The sequence below is a fragment of the Hypanus sabinus genome, chromosome 10 (assembly GCF_030144855.1).
Source record: "Hypanus sabinus isolate sHypSab1 chromosome 10, sHypSab1.hap1, whole genome shotgun sequence".
Classification (NCBI taxonomy): Eukaryota; Metazoa; Chordata; class Chondrichthyes; order Myliobatiformes; family Dasyatidae; genus Hypanus; species Hypanus sabinus.
Window position 1 is genome coordinate 78,626,199 of NC_082715.1, and position 13,915 is coordinate 78,640,113.

General features: G+C 43.5%; 1 protein-coding gene and 2 non-coding genes across 3 annotated transcripts; all 3 read left to right on the forward strand.

Moving 5' to 3' along the window:
• The first annotated feature begins 1,699 nt into the window (after positions 1-1,699).
• On the forward strand, positions 1,700-11,018 carry LOC132400796 (mitochondrial import receptor subunit TOM20 homolog). Its single transcript, XM_059982178.1, has 5 exons — positions 1,700-2,266; positions 2,837-2,883; positions 4,725-4,806; positions 6,235-6,377; positions 10,293-11,018. The coding sequence occupies exons 1-5, from the start codon at positions 2,146-2,148 to the stop codon at positions 10,335-10,337; spliced, it is 438 nt and encodes a 145-aa protein (XP_059838161.1). The 5' UTR covers positions 1,700-2,145; the 3' UTR covers positions 10,338-11,018.
• On the forward strand, positions 4,328-4,465 carry LOC132401432 (small nucleolar RNA SNORA14). The gene has a single exon (XR_009514587.1). It is a non-coding gene; the product is annotated as a small nucleolar RNA SNORA14 (small nucleolar RNA).
• Positions 8,127-8,261, forward strand: LOC132401433 (small nucleolar RNA SNORA14). The gene has a single exon (XR_009514588.1). It is a non-coding gene; the product is annotated as a small nucleolar RNA SNORA14 (small nucleolar RNA).
• Positions 11,019-13,915: the final 2,897 nt, after the last annotated feature.

Consider the following 13,915-nt stretch of genomic DNA (forward strand, 5'->3'; position numbering starts at 1 on the left):
CATTTATATTGCTCTCTCAGTGCCTGCGTGGGTTTCCTCCCACATTCCAAAGATATCCGGGTTAGTAGATTAATTTGTCACAGCGCGGACTCGTTGGGCCAGAAGGGCATCCTGCTGTGCTGTATTTCTAAATTTAAATTTTAAAAACAAAAAGCTTACGTGGACATTTTTTCATCAAACAAGAATGCCAGTTTGGAGTACAGGCACTGTGTTTCTGAAGCACTTGTCAGTGTGTATGCCATTAAAACAAGTTACAAGCAACACAAAGTTTGTGTTGACACTTGATTAAGCTTTTTTTGCTCCATCTATAGAAATTTACTTTATTTTAAACACAAAGTGCTGAAAATACTTAGCAAAACCCATTGAGCTGAGAATTTAATTCCCTTTGGGTGACCTTTCACAACTTGGCAGGTGGATTTGTAGGCGTGCCTGAGCAACGCCACCTGGAGGTAGTTTTGAAGTTACTTACGTTCAGAGTAAATTTATTACCAAAGTACATATGATTGCATTTTTCAATTGGGCATACTCAATAAACCTACAATAGAATAATAACCATCAATGAAACACCACAGCAACTGAGTGTTCAACCAGTGTGCAAAAGACAACAAACTGCAATACAAAAAACAAAATAAGCAATAAATATCAAGAACATGCAACGAAGAGTCCTTGAAAGTGAGCCCATCGGGTATGGAAATATTTCAGTGGTAGGGTGAGGGAAATTCAAGAGCCTAATACTATAAACAGTACAGCACAGGAACAGGCCCTTTGCCCCACAATGGTGAGCCAAAGTTAGTAATCAAATGCCAAAATAATCTCTTCTGCCTACACAATATCCATATCCTTACATGCTCACTTATGTACTGATCTAAGAGCCTCTTGAACACTTATATTGTATTTGCTGACACCACCGCCCCAGATAGTACATTCAGGGCACCCATCACTCACTTGTCCCACCTATCTCCTTTCAACATTTCTCCTCTCACCTTAATTGCATGCCCTCTAGTATTAGATTTTCAACCCTGGGAAAAAGATAACTGCTCATAATTTTACAAACTTCTAAAAAAGAAGTCTTGATGAGAAGTCTTTGCCCTAGTTTATTCCCTTCTAAAAGTGCTGCTTCACTTGCTTGGTTCCTCCAGCATTGTGTGTTGCTGAATATTTTCAGTGTTGTTTTTCAAATTAATAGTAATTTTATCTTTGCATTATGTGCTTCTGTAAAACAACACATTTCATTTCTTATATGACAACGAAATTAACCTGATTCTGATTTGCTATGCTGAAATAACAATTCTGGGCCATTCTTTTGGAAAGGTGCGCGTAGCTCAGGATCGGAAGGGCCAGGAGGTCTTCCCAGCTGTATGCACCTCGTGCATTTGTCAGCGTAGATTATGTGAATGCAGGGTACTGGGCCCCAGATGTACCATTCCTGAGATGCTCTCAAAATGCTGGAGGAACTCGGCAGGTCAGGCAACGTCAATGGAGGGGAATGAACAGCTGACGTTTCTGGCCAGACTTTTCATCAGGACCAGTCCGTGGATTATTCCCTTCTCTAGATGCGGCCTGACTTGTTTAATTCCTCCAGCATTTTCTGCATCTGCAAAATCTCTAGTTTATTCCAGAGACCCGGGCTCCTCCCCCCATCTTTAAAGGTGACCGGGCGCCAGGCAGCGCCGCAGACACTCGCATGGGCTACGTCACGTGTGGGCGCTGGGGTCCTTTCGGAGCCGGGCGAGGGGAGCGTCTCAGGGTCACTGCGGTGGCGGTAATGCACCAGTGAGCTGGGTGCCGACCGCCGCAAAACAAGGAGAGAGGGGGTCACTGCAGCTCGGCCTGGGCCTGAGGTGTCCGGGGCAGGAGGGCTCGGTCCGTCCGGCTAGACGGCCGGGTCTGAGGAGGGAACCTCGGGCTCGGCGCCAAGGGAAGGGGAGCTCGGTCCGTCCGGCTGGGCGGCGGGGTCAGAGGAGGGAACCTCGGGCTCGGCGCCAAGGGAAGGGGAGCTCGGTCCGTCCGGCTAGACGGCCGGGTCTGAGGAGGGAACCTCGGGCTCGGCGCCAAGGGAAGGGGAGCTCGGTCCGTCCGGCTAGACGGCCGGGTCTGAGGAGGGAACCTCGGGCTCGGCGTCCCCAAGGGAAGGGGAGCTCGGCCATGGCCGGGAAGACGAGCGCCATTGCGGCCGGCGTGTGCGGGGCCCTCTTTATCGCCTACTGCATCTACTTCGACCGCAAGCGGCGCAGCGACCCGGACTTCAAGAACCGGCTGCGGGAGCGTGAGTACCGGCCTTGATTCCGGGTTCCTGTGGGTCAGCGTTCCCGCCGGCATTATCCACACGTGGGGCTGATGCGCAGTGGACGGGCCGCATGGCCTCTCCCTCGTGGTCACGGCCTGTGCGCGGGGCGGCGGTGGAGGCAGCCATGTGCCTCCTTCCCAAACCCCACTGTTTTTTGTATCTCAGCATCCCGGAACACGGATTGGGAAATGAAAGCTGCAGAGGATTCTAATATGCCGAGCTTCATTTGTGCTTTTGACCATTTCATGTCTCTGATATGGTTGTAAGGCACTATAAACCTGTAGAAGGATGGAAGTGGGTTTGTTTAAAAAGGAAGCAGATTGCATAATGTTTTTAAAAATGTCAGATAATTACTTTAAAAGTAAAGGGGAAAATTGGTCTTGAACGTGCAGGCGTGGATCTAATAAAGCCACTAACTAAGAATTGGGCAAACGTTCATTGAGCTTATTAGATGTGTAATCCTGTTGGTAAGAGAAGCAGGGTTAGATTTCATGTCATCGGGGCACTATGTTCATGCAGCTTCTTACACTTTCCACCTCTACGTTACAGGGAGGAGGAAGCAGAAACTTGCCCGGCAAAAGGCTGGACTCTCACGGGTAAGTTTTGATGAACTGTGGAGTGATCAAGTGTACAAAATCTTTGGAGGTGTAGTCAAGGTACATGGTAGAAAGCTTCCCCCATAAGAGATGGTCAAAGTTAGAAGGTAATGAGGAAGAGGTTTAGACCATAAATTATAGAGGCAGGATTGTGCCATTTGGCCTTTTAAGTATGCTCTCATTGATTGGCATTGGATTCCACGGATTTGTTGCCCTCTGGCTGAAGAAATTCCTCTTCATCTCCGTTCTAAAAGGATCTCCTTTTTATTCAGAGTCTCTGCTCTCTGGTCCTAGACTCTCTCACTATTGGAAATATCCTCTCCATATCCACGCTATCTCGGCATGCCACCCCCTCCTGCCCTCCATTCTTTTAAACTCCAGCAAGTACAGTTTCAGAGCTATCAAACACACTTAATTTTGTTAACCCTTTCATCCCTGGGATCATTCAGGTAAATCACCTCTGGACCTCAGCCAGCACAGCCATTTCTTAGATATGGGGCCCAAATGTAATCAACCATTACATTTGTAATCAACCATTAATTGGCTTAACCAATGCCTTGGGATTAATTTATTGTTTTTATTTTCTAGTCCTTTGAAAATAAATATTGACGTTAACCATATAACAATTACAGCACAGAAACAGGCCATCTCAGTCCTTCTAATCCATGCCGAATGCTTACTCTCACCTAGTCTCACCGACCTGCACTCAGCCCGTAACCCATCCATTCCTTTCCTGTCCATAAACCTATCCAATTTTTTTTTAATGACAATATTGAACCTGCCTCTACCACTTCTACTGGAAGCTCATTCCACACAGCCACCAATCTCTTGAGTAAAGAAGTTCCCCTTCGTGTTGGCCCTAAACTTTTGCTCCCTAACTCTCAACTCATGATTTATTGTTTGAATCTCCCCTACTCTCAATGGAAAAAGCCTATCCACGTCAACTCCTACCCCCCTCATAATTTTAAATACCTCTATCAAGTCCCCCCTCAACCTTCTACGCTCCAAAGAATAAAGACCTAACTTGTTCAACCTTTCTCTGTAACTTAGGTGCTGAAACCGAGGTAACATTCTAGTAAATCTCTGTACTCTCTCTACGTTGTTGACATTAACATTTACATTTGCCTTGCCTTAACTGTAAATTAACTTTTGCAGAATCTGGGAAAATATTTTCACCCAGAGGTAGTTTAAATCTAAAGGCATTGCTTAAGGCAGAGTATCTAGAATTGTCAAGGCTTACAAGGCCATAGCGCAAGTGTTGGTAAATGGGATCGATATAGATGCTGATTGGCATAGGTGTGGTGAACTACAGTGTCTTGTTTCTTTGTGACCAGTAGGGTTTGTATTTCATTTGCTGCTGTGCTAGTTGGTGTTTAATACAGACAGGGCTACGGAGTTCGCTGAAGACTGGGCAGAGACGTGCAGTCTGTGTTGTTGATTGATGCTGCATTCTTAAACCCCCTGGTTGTTCTTTTTCTGACTCGACATCCAGGACAAGAAGGAATGCTAAATGAAAGCTACAGAGAATTCCAATGTGCTGAGCTTCACTTGTGCTTTTCACTATTTCACGTCTCTGACATGCCTGCTTAGGACCATCGGGCTGTGATTGGGCAAATCCTGCAGGCAGAAAGTATTTGGAGTTGGCCACCCTGCTCACCAAAGGGGTGCCAGCTCCAAACTCATTATAAAGTACCAGCAGCACCTTGCCACCTTCCACCTGTGCTGTGATTGTAGGGAGCTGGTAGTCTCTGCGTACCTCCTCCTCGGTTTGCAGTGATAGTAGGGAACCAGTAGTGTCTGCGTACCTCTTGTAATGTGCCTACCTCCTCCTTGGTTTGCAGCTCCCTGACCTGAAAGATGCGGAAGCTGTGCAAAAGTTTTTCTTAGAAGAAATTCAACTGGGTGAAGAATTGTTAGCACAAGGTTAGTACATCAAGAATATCTCTTGCTATATTTTTTAAAAAACCTTTTCCACTCCTAAACATCCCCCAGCAGCCACCACTGGATTATGCCCACTTAAATCCCAGATTGCAATTTATCTTGGTTCATAGATTGGGACTTGGTTCAAACCTTGTAGTTGCTTCCTGGCCTGAGATCAGAAACACAAAGTAAGGCTAGCTTCCTGGGGTACACTCAGGACTTCCTAATCTGGGGTCTGCACACCCCTCAGTTAATGATAAGTCTCCATGGCACAAAAACCCTTGCTAGATGGTGGACCTGAAGTCGGGCATCTGAGATCCTGGGTGTAAATTGGAGCCTGTTCAAAGGTTTGAGTTCAGCTTGATATGCTAGTCTAGATGCTAAGGTGGTGCTCGCTAGTATGTCAGGATCAAGTTATTACCACTGACTGTCATGAATTTGTTTTGTGATAGTAGTGCAGTGCAATTTATAAAATATCAATTACAATAAGAATTTATAAATAAGTAGTGCAAAAATGAGATTAAAGTAAGTAGTGTTCAAGGATTATTCAGAAATCTGATGGCGGAAGGAAGAAGCTGTTCCTAAAATGTGTAGTGTAGTGGACCAGTATAAGACTTGCCTGTTACTTTATAAACAGTGAGTTACAGTAATGCTGGAGACAGGACTATTACTGTGTGACAAGATGTCGTACAGGTTTCTTGCTGATACTAAAGCAGTTTCAAAGACCTGATACAGGTGTGATGGCCATAAGGTTCTTGGAATGATCATTCCTCATGAGTCTCCCTGTATTTTACTTGTGTAAGCCACAGCAAAGTGTTTCTTAAATGCCCCTGTTGTATCTGCCAAATACATAATGGCCAAGGGTGTTTCCAAGGGATCCAATCACTGATGCTAAGAGGCATTAAAATAGGTGAATTGTGGAAATAGTAAACTCAAAAATGTTCTGCTTGAAGAGTGGAGGAGCAGTATAGGGAGGAAATTCCAGAACTTAGGATAGTGGGAGTACTGGCCTTGATGAGAAGTACGGATGCAATACAGGACCTGTTGAAAGAGATTATCTTTATTTGCCATTAATTGTACATTTGTCAAAGCATGCGGTGAAATGCATAATTTTTCTGAAAGATCAACAGAGCTTGGGGATGTGCTGGGGGTCAGTCCGCAAGTGTAAACATAGTATGTCTGCACATCTATGGAATTTGGGAGGAAACCCACATGGATGTACAAATAGCGATGGGAATAGAACTTCGATCGCTGGCTCTGTAAAGCATTGTGCTAGTTGCTGCAGTGGTTTGGTCACGTGGGTGTAATTGAGTGGTGTGCGCTCGTTGGGTCAGAAGAACCTGCAAAAATAAAAATTTTAAAGGCTTGGTGTGATATTGGGCCCAGTCTTCAAGTGGTGAATGAGAGCTTAAGTGCCTTCTGTTGTTGCAGGTGACTACGAGAAGGGCGTGGACCACCTGACAAACGCTATTGCTGTGTGTGGGCAGCCTCAGCAACTCTTGCAGGTGCTCCAGCAGACTCTGCCTCCACCTGTCTTCCAGATGCTGCTCACCAAGCTACCAACCATCAGTCAGGTAAGAGGTGATGTATGCTGCAAGGCTTTCCACACTCCCAAGCCCAGCAGTCTGGAACCCAAGCAGTCCACAAGTTGAAAATGCAGTTGTGAGCCCGTTTCCCATGCTGCAGGAGATGAGTTTTATTTATTTATTCAAAATGTAGTGCAGATCAGATTGTTCCAGCCCAATGAGTCTCACCACCCAGCAGCCCACCTGTTTAACACTAGACTAATCACATGATATTTACAACTAATTAACCTACCTACTAGTACATCTTTGGAATGTGTGAAAATTCACATGTTCATGGGGCGAGCTTACAAACTTGCAGGCTCCGCTACCCCGAGCTGTAATGGCAATGCATTAACCGCTACACCCCCACTGTCCTGCAGCTGCTGACAAATCCACCCCACCAGTCTCTTAAACATTTGTTCTCATCTAAACCGGGTGTTCGTCTGTAAGATGGGCAGACCTGCTCAACTAAAGCATTACCTCCACTTTTGCATTAGATTATTGTGACAAACAGTAATAGTCCGTTAACATCTTTAAATACTGCTGTCCTACACGCCAACCTTGCATAAATTGAGCACAAGGACACCAAGGTCCTTAGTTCTTGGATCTTCTGCAGAAATAAACAATTTCATATTTCCCACTTTGTATTCCGGATCTTTGCATGCTTTTATCATGTGAGCTTCTCATGTCTTCATAGCATGTGAAGGCACAGATCTGTGGAAAACCACTCATTTTGCCTTCTCCATCAGATTTCTGAATGGACAATGAACCCATGATTGCTACCTCACTCATTTTATGCTCGCTTTTTGCACTATATACTTGATTTATGTATCTAATTGTAATTTATTGTTATATATTGCAATGTATTACTGCAGTAAAGCAGTGAATATTACAACATAGGTCAGTGATATTTCTGATTCTGATAACCTTTCACCAAGGGGAGAAGCTTTATTTATGCCTATTATTTCCTGTTAGCCAGCTAATCTTCTATCTATACCAGTGCTTTCCTTCCCCATGTGACAGTGAATTTCAGATCATATTAGATATTTTTCAGAAACAAAACTTAGTGTTTTCTTAAATATCCATCTTCTGTGATGATTAGATACAGAATGAGTTTTTCTCCATCTGCTCTGTCAAAACATTTGTTTTTGCTGCAAATGGTTAAGGAATAAGTAGTCTGGATGGGGGTGCTGAGGAGGATGTGTGAAATGTGCTAGAAGCCATTTGGTTGCAGGGGTAATGTAGCATAATGCCAATGATCGGGGGTTCAATTCTGCTGCCTGTAAAAAATAATCTCTTGCAAACCTTTGTATTAAATACAGATGTGAATGCTAATCAGGGTCATTTATCTTTAATGTCCAGAGTTCAGTTGTTGGAGGAAGTAATATCAAGTTCTCGGGCCATTATTCCTATAATATTCTTTTGAAAATGTGACCAGGACCCTTGGTTTGTTGATCACTTAGTTACAGAGTTGTGCAAAATAGAAACCAGACCATCAATCCAACTCATCGTTCTGGTTGTTGGGCACCCTTCAGTACTAACACCTGTGCCCAGTACTTGGTCCATGACCCTCTACTGCATAAGTCACTTGTTAGTGAGCCTTCGATCACTCAGGCAGTGCATTTCAACATTCTTTGGGTGAAAAGGGTTCCCCTTAATATTCCCTCTAAATCTTGGCCCCTTTAAATCTATTATTCTGTGTGTTCTGGTTTTACACTTTGTGCCTAGTAGAAGTGTCTTGGTGGTGTGGGATATCAGCTGCATCCTCAAACCTCCTGTGGTTGTTCTTCTCTCACAGCCCAGGACAAAAAGGAGTGCTAGATAAAACATCCAGAGAATTCCAAAATGCTGAGCTGCACTTGTGCTCTTCATTATTTCACATCTCTGACATATCTGTGAAGGCCCATTGGTCAAAGTGGTGGACATGGAGAGGACATTTACAATAGAGGAGGAGTCTAGGACCAGAGGACACAGCCTCAAAATAGAAGGTTGTCCATTTAGAACGGAGACAAGATGGAATTTCTTTAGCCAGAGGGTGATATATCTGTGGAAGTAATTGCTGCAAGTGGCAATGGAGACCAAGTTATTGAATATATTTAAAGGGGCTTTTGATAAGGTTCTTAATGAGTAAGGGGAGAAGCCAGGAGAACGGGGTAGAGAAGGATAATAAATCAGCCATAATGGAATGACAGAGCAGACTCAATGGGCCAAATTCTTCTCTCTCTATTCCCCTATCCCTTATGGTCTAAGATGGACATTTCCTAAGTGGAAGATTGTTCTTCCCATTGCATCACACGGTTAGGGACAGAGGAACTGTTCATTGCGGTTCCCGTTGTGCAGGATTTTTCCAAAGCACAGACTGGCACCAAGTTTTGATGTCAGCCTCAAATCTTCCAGCTGGAAATTTGTGTTGAGCCCTCCTGGCGTGTGGAGAGGTTATACACCATGTCCTGCTGGGTCTGTGAAAGGAAGACCATCATATCTGATGACAGGAAACCTGTACAGTAGAGTTTTTAAAGTGGGTAAGTCATGTCCTCTCTCGACATCAGAAATCCAAGTCCAGTGATACAAGTAGTCATGACTAGGGTCTTCCTTGGTTGCAGTGGGTGACCATTACTATTTATGTGCCTCATTATGCTCTTCGCTTGCTGTGGGCTGAGGGGAGATGATTGGGAATAACGGGCTGAGATTGGGTGAAGCCTCTAGCATACTGTTGCTTCCACTTTGGAACAAACCAACTTAGCTGTGGTTCAGTAAGTAGTATCTGTGGGTTCAGATCTCACCACAGACATTTAAGTACATTGTCGGTGCAGACACTTGAATCAAGACTGCATCATCACATGCTCCACCCTGATGACATGAACGTCAATTTCTGTCCTTTCCCCAGTTCTGACCCTCTCTTGCCCTTTCTTTTCTCACTTGCCTATAGCCTCCCTTTGTCTTTCTCCCATTGTCCGTTCTCAGATTCGTTCTTCAGCCTTTTCCTCTCCATCTATCCCCTCCCCCACACTAGCCCCTTCCTTTCCAGTCCCGTTAGAAGTTTTTCGGCTGAAATGTTGACTGTTTATTCCACTCCCTTAAATGCTGTCTGACAAGCTCCCCCAGCAGTTTGTGTTCTGCATTATCTATGTGGCTGTGTTGCAAATGGGGCTTCATACTGAGGCCTCTTGTGTGGGTGGAACCACTCTTTCAAAAGAAGAACTATTCCTGGTGTCCATCACTTGTTTTTTTACTGCAGTCAAGATTGTTGAGGAAAATTGTCCTGTCCAGTCGTTATCCCTATGTTGTGTAGAAGCATACCATGTGCTGAGTTTCCAAAATTAAGTGTGGTTACATAGTTTGGAATATAAGTACTTTCATTAGAGCTTTGGCCCTTTTCTCTAACTTTTGTCAAGCCTTGTGTTTGCGTTCTTGTATTCTTTTTGGGAACTTTTGGAGAGTTGGGAGGGTGCAGAGGATGATCCCAGGAATGAAGGGGTTAGCATGTGAAGAGCATTTTGGTGGCTCTGGGCCTGTTCTTGCTGGACTACAGAAGAATTGGGGTGGGGTGGGAAACATTACTGAAACCTATTGAATATTGAAAGGCCTGGATTGAGTGGATGTGAAGAAGATGTTTCTTATGGTGGGGGAGTCTAGGACTAGAGAGAACAGCCTCAGAATAGAAGGATGTCCCTTAGAACGGAGGTGAGGATGTCATTGCATATATTTAAAGCAGAGGTTTTTAATCAGTCAGGTCATCAAAGGAGAGAAGGTGGGAAAATGGGGTTGAGAAAAACAAATCAGCCATGATTGGATTGTGGAGCAGAATCGATGGGTCAAATACCGATGAGGGTTTAAAATGGAGGTAGGATGAGGTACAAAAATTAACCATTTGTGTAGCTCTTGACAAGATGGGAATGTTAATCATTGTCTTTTTCTCTGCAGAGGATCGTGACTGCACAGAACTTGGTTGAAGATGATGTGGAGTGAGAATCTGACCCTGTTCCCATCCCTTTCTCCTTCACTGTATATACGTAGCCTAAGATGGACTCCGGATTAAAACTGGGAGATTTAAGCTCAAATGGGCCTTCTTCACACTATTTATTGTGCCGGTGTGCTGGCTGTACTTTGATATAAGTTGATGGCTTGTGTTGCAGATTGCATTTATAATGATAGTGACATTGTTATTCAGCTTAACTGTCAGAAAGGTATTGGTGAAGAATGTGTTGGAGTTGACAGCAGGAAAGTCCATTCTTCGCACATCTGGAACTCTGAAACCCAGACCGCTGCAGCTGCCTGGTTTAAAATGAATGCTGATCATAATAGATTTTTAATAAAGTTATAAATTTGATGCATCTTTCATTGGGGATGGTTTAATGTGGGTTTTTGTGAAACTGAAATTAAGCCATGGTAGTAGAGAGCACTATTTCAAATAATCAAGGTTCTTGACCCGATTATTCACTTGATAGTAATTTAGATTGTTAGTAATTAAGGCCTCAGTGCTGATTATTATGGCAGCCCACTTAACTACTGATTGTCTGAGGAAAGCTCATTTATTTCCTGTTAGCCTCTTTATCCACACAGATATTTTACTCCCAACATTGTGTATTCTTGTGCGGGAATCTTTTATGATTGCTTCTGAAAATCCAAATATAGTACATCTATCAGTTCCATTTTGTCCAAGTTATTTGTTGCATTTTTAAAAAAATTCAAGTAAATAGATCAGACATTATTTCCCTTTTATAAAACGGTATTGAAAAACTTGCCTTTTTCTGAATGACCTGCTGTTGCTACCTTAGTCATGGATTCCAGGACATTCCTACTGATGTGTCAGTCTAACTGGTCTATACGTTCAAGCTTTCAGTCTCTTTCTTTGAGTAGTGATGTTACAACTCCACAGTGATGGCAGGTTATAAGACATTTGTGTCTGCAGTCTCCCAAGATTTCCACCTATTGTATTCGCCAGCTCAGTGTAAGGATAATGGCACACACATGCTGTAGTATCAGCAACCTGTGCTTCCAGTTAAACTTCAACTGGTTACTATATTGCCATTATATTGCAATTTTTGACATTGTAATATAATGGCAATGTCCACAAAATGAAAGACTAGTCCAAGCTAGTTATTGCTCAGTTTTCTTTGTCATTGTCAAAGTAATGGAAGGTTTGTTGACTCTGCTTTCTTATGGTCTGTTCAACAATACCTAATTTGGGTTTGACCAAGATAACTCTGCTCCAGACCTCGTTACAGCCTTGTTCCAAATTTGTGCTAGCTCAGTGACTGCACTTGACATTGAGGTTTAGAGGAGACCTGATAAATCTGGCCTCCCAGTGCTGAGTTCCGTCCCTAGGTTGAACGCTTACAACCAAAGATATGCACACTTCTCACAATCACTTACAAAAACAAGGGGCTGAACTTTCAGCAGTGAAGTTCTGTCCAACATTAGTTATTTTTCATATTTTAAAAATACAGCATGTTAACCCACCCTAATCCAACAAGCCCAAGCTGCCCAATTGCACCCATGTGACCAATTACCTCAGTACCGTAGCATGGTGGTTGGCATAATCCAGCAGTAATTCTCACACTCTTACGTTTTGGTGTGTTCTCACTGTGATTGTGTTTCATCAGGTGCTTCCCTCCCACATTCTAAAGATGTGGATTAATGAGTATTGGCCCTGGAAGCATAGTGACACTTGTGAGCTGCCCCAGCACATCTTTGAACAGTGTTGATGCAAACGATGTATTGATGTACACGTGACAAATAAAGCTCATTGTTATTTTGTTCCAAATAAGGGCTAGATAGCTGAGAATGATTGAGCTTGATGTTGAGGTAGCGAGAAGCTCTGATAAATCTGGCCTACCTGTGCTGTGAATTCAGGTCCCTAGGTTGAACATTTACAGAAGTCTCTTCCATTGCTATACAGCCCTTTCTCTTTCAGAGACATTGTGGTATGATGAGTGCTTGGCAGCAGATCAGGTAAGTAAAGAGAGAGGCTTGCATGGTTACTTTCACATTTCATCGTCTAATTGCGGGGGAAGCCAGTTTCCAAATCGCTCTCCCAGAAGGGACAGATCTGTGATTGGATTAAGCATGAGATTCTGGAAATCCAGAACAACACACAAAATACTGGAGGAACTCTGCAGGTCAGGCAGCATCAATGGAGGGGAATAAGTATTGCCCAGCACACTAGCAAGAGCAACCCTACTTTCCTGAAAGAGAAACAAATTGAACGGAAGTGTTTGAAAGAAAATTTAACATTTGATGGGAAATGAACCAACAGAGTAGGAATTATTCTGTAGATTAAAGATGAGCTTTATATAGCAAAACGTGTGCTTGTGTCAATGACCTTGCTTCAGGCAGCAATGCAGCATGCCCACAATTTAACCCTCACTTGCACGTCTTTGGAATGTGGGAGAAAACTGGAGCACCTGGAGGAAATACACACATATGAAGTCATAGCAGCAGGAATCAAAGCCCAAATAGAGATAAGTGGCATTGTAAAGTGTTGTGCTAACCACTATACTGTTAGTGGTCATATCTTCAAGTCTGTTAAGTAACACGTATACAAAAAACTCAGGAGGAACATGGATCAGGCAGCATCTATGGAAAAGAATAAACGGCCAATGTATCAGGCTGAACCCCTTTCTCAGGAGTGAGAAGGAAGTGGGGAAGGGAAAGAGGCTGGCTGGAAGGTTATTGGTGAAGCCAGGTGGGTGGAAAAGAATGATAGGAGAGGGGAGTGGACTATATGATGAAGGGTCCTAGGGGTTAAGTAGCCCATTACAGTATAACACCAAAGTAGACCTCATCCCTTTAACACTTAGTGAGGGATACCATTTTGGGTTCTTACTGATTATATGATTTGCTGTCATTGAGACTGGCATTAATGTGGCACAAGATGAGAAGGGCAGAGTCAGGTTTGGTAGACATGGCCACTCCGGAGTTTAGTGAGGCTGTGGCAGGGCATGGTGTTTTAATCATCTGATGAGGTTTGATATTTCAAAAAGCCTTCATTTGCAAGTGTCTGGCATTGCTCAGACAATTGTGGGAAAAGATATCACAGTATTACAAGTATAATAAGAGAAGTTACAGTGCACCCCTACTTTTTGAAAGGTTTGCTGGACACAAGATGTAATTTTTGAAACTGGCTGCTCTTCCCACCTTCAGTAAGGTTGTGTTGAGCTCCTTGACCTGAACCAATGCCCGTTCAACTAAGACATACAAAAAAGCTGGATGAACTCAACAGGTCGGGCAGCATCCGTTGAAAGAAGCAGTCAATGTTACGGGCCGAGACCCTTTGTCAGGACCTGCTGAGTTCATCCAGCTTTTTTGTACGTCTTGATTTGACCACAGCATCTCCAGTGTACTTTGTGTTTGCCTGTTGAACTATTTTCTCTAGATTTCAGTCCTTAATTTAAAAGCTCTTACTTATTGTTTTAAACATCTCATAGCCATCCCTGTCCTTATCCCAATAAAGCTGTGCTGAGCATTCTGACTGGTTACATCAAAGTCTGATATGGTGCCAATGTATAGGATCAGAAAAGACTGATGAGAGTTGCCAGCTCCAT

Coding starts and splice junctions, on each gene's coding strand:
- LOC132400796 (XM_059982178.1), top strand. CDS start 2,146: ATGGCCGGGAAGACGAGCGCCATTGCGGCCGGCGTGTGCGGGGCCCTC. Junction 2,267..2,836: donor CAAGAACCGGCTGCGGGAGC/GTGAGTACCGGC, acceptor TCTACGTTACAG/GGAGGAGGAAGCAGAAACTT. Junction 4,807..6,234: donor TGAAGAATTGTTAGCACAAG/GTTAGTACATCA, acceptor CTGTTGTTGCAG/GTGACTACGAGAAGGGCGTG.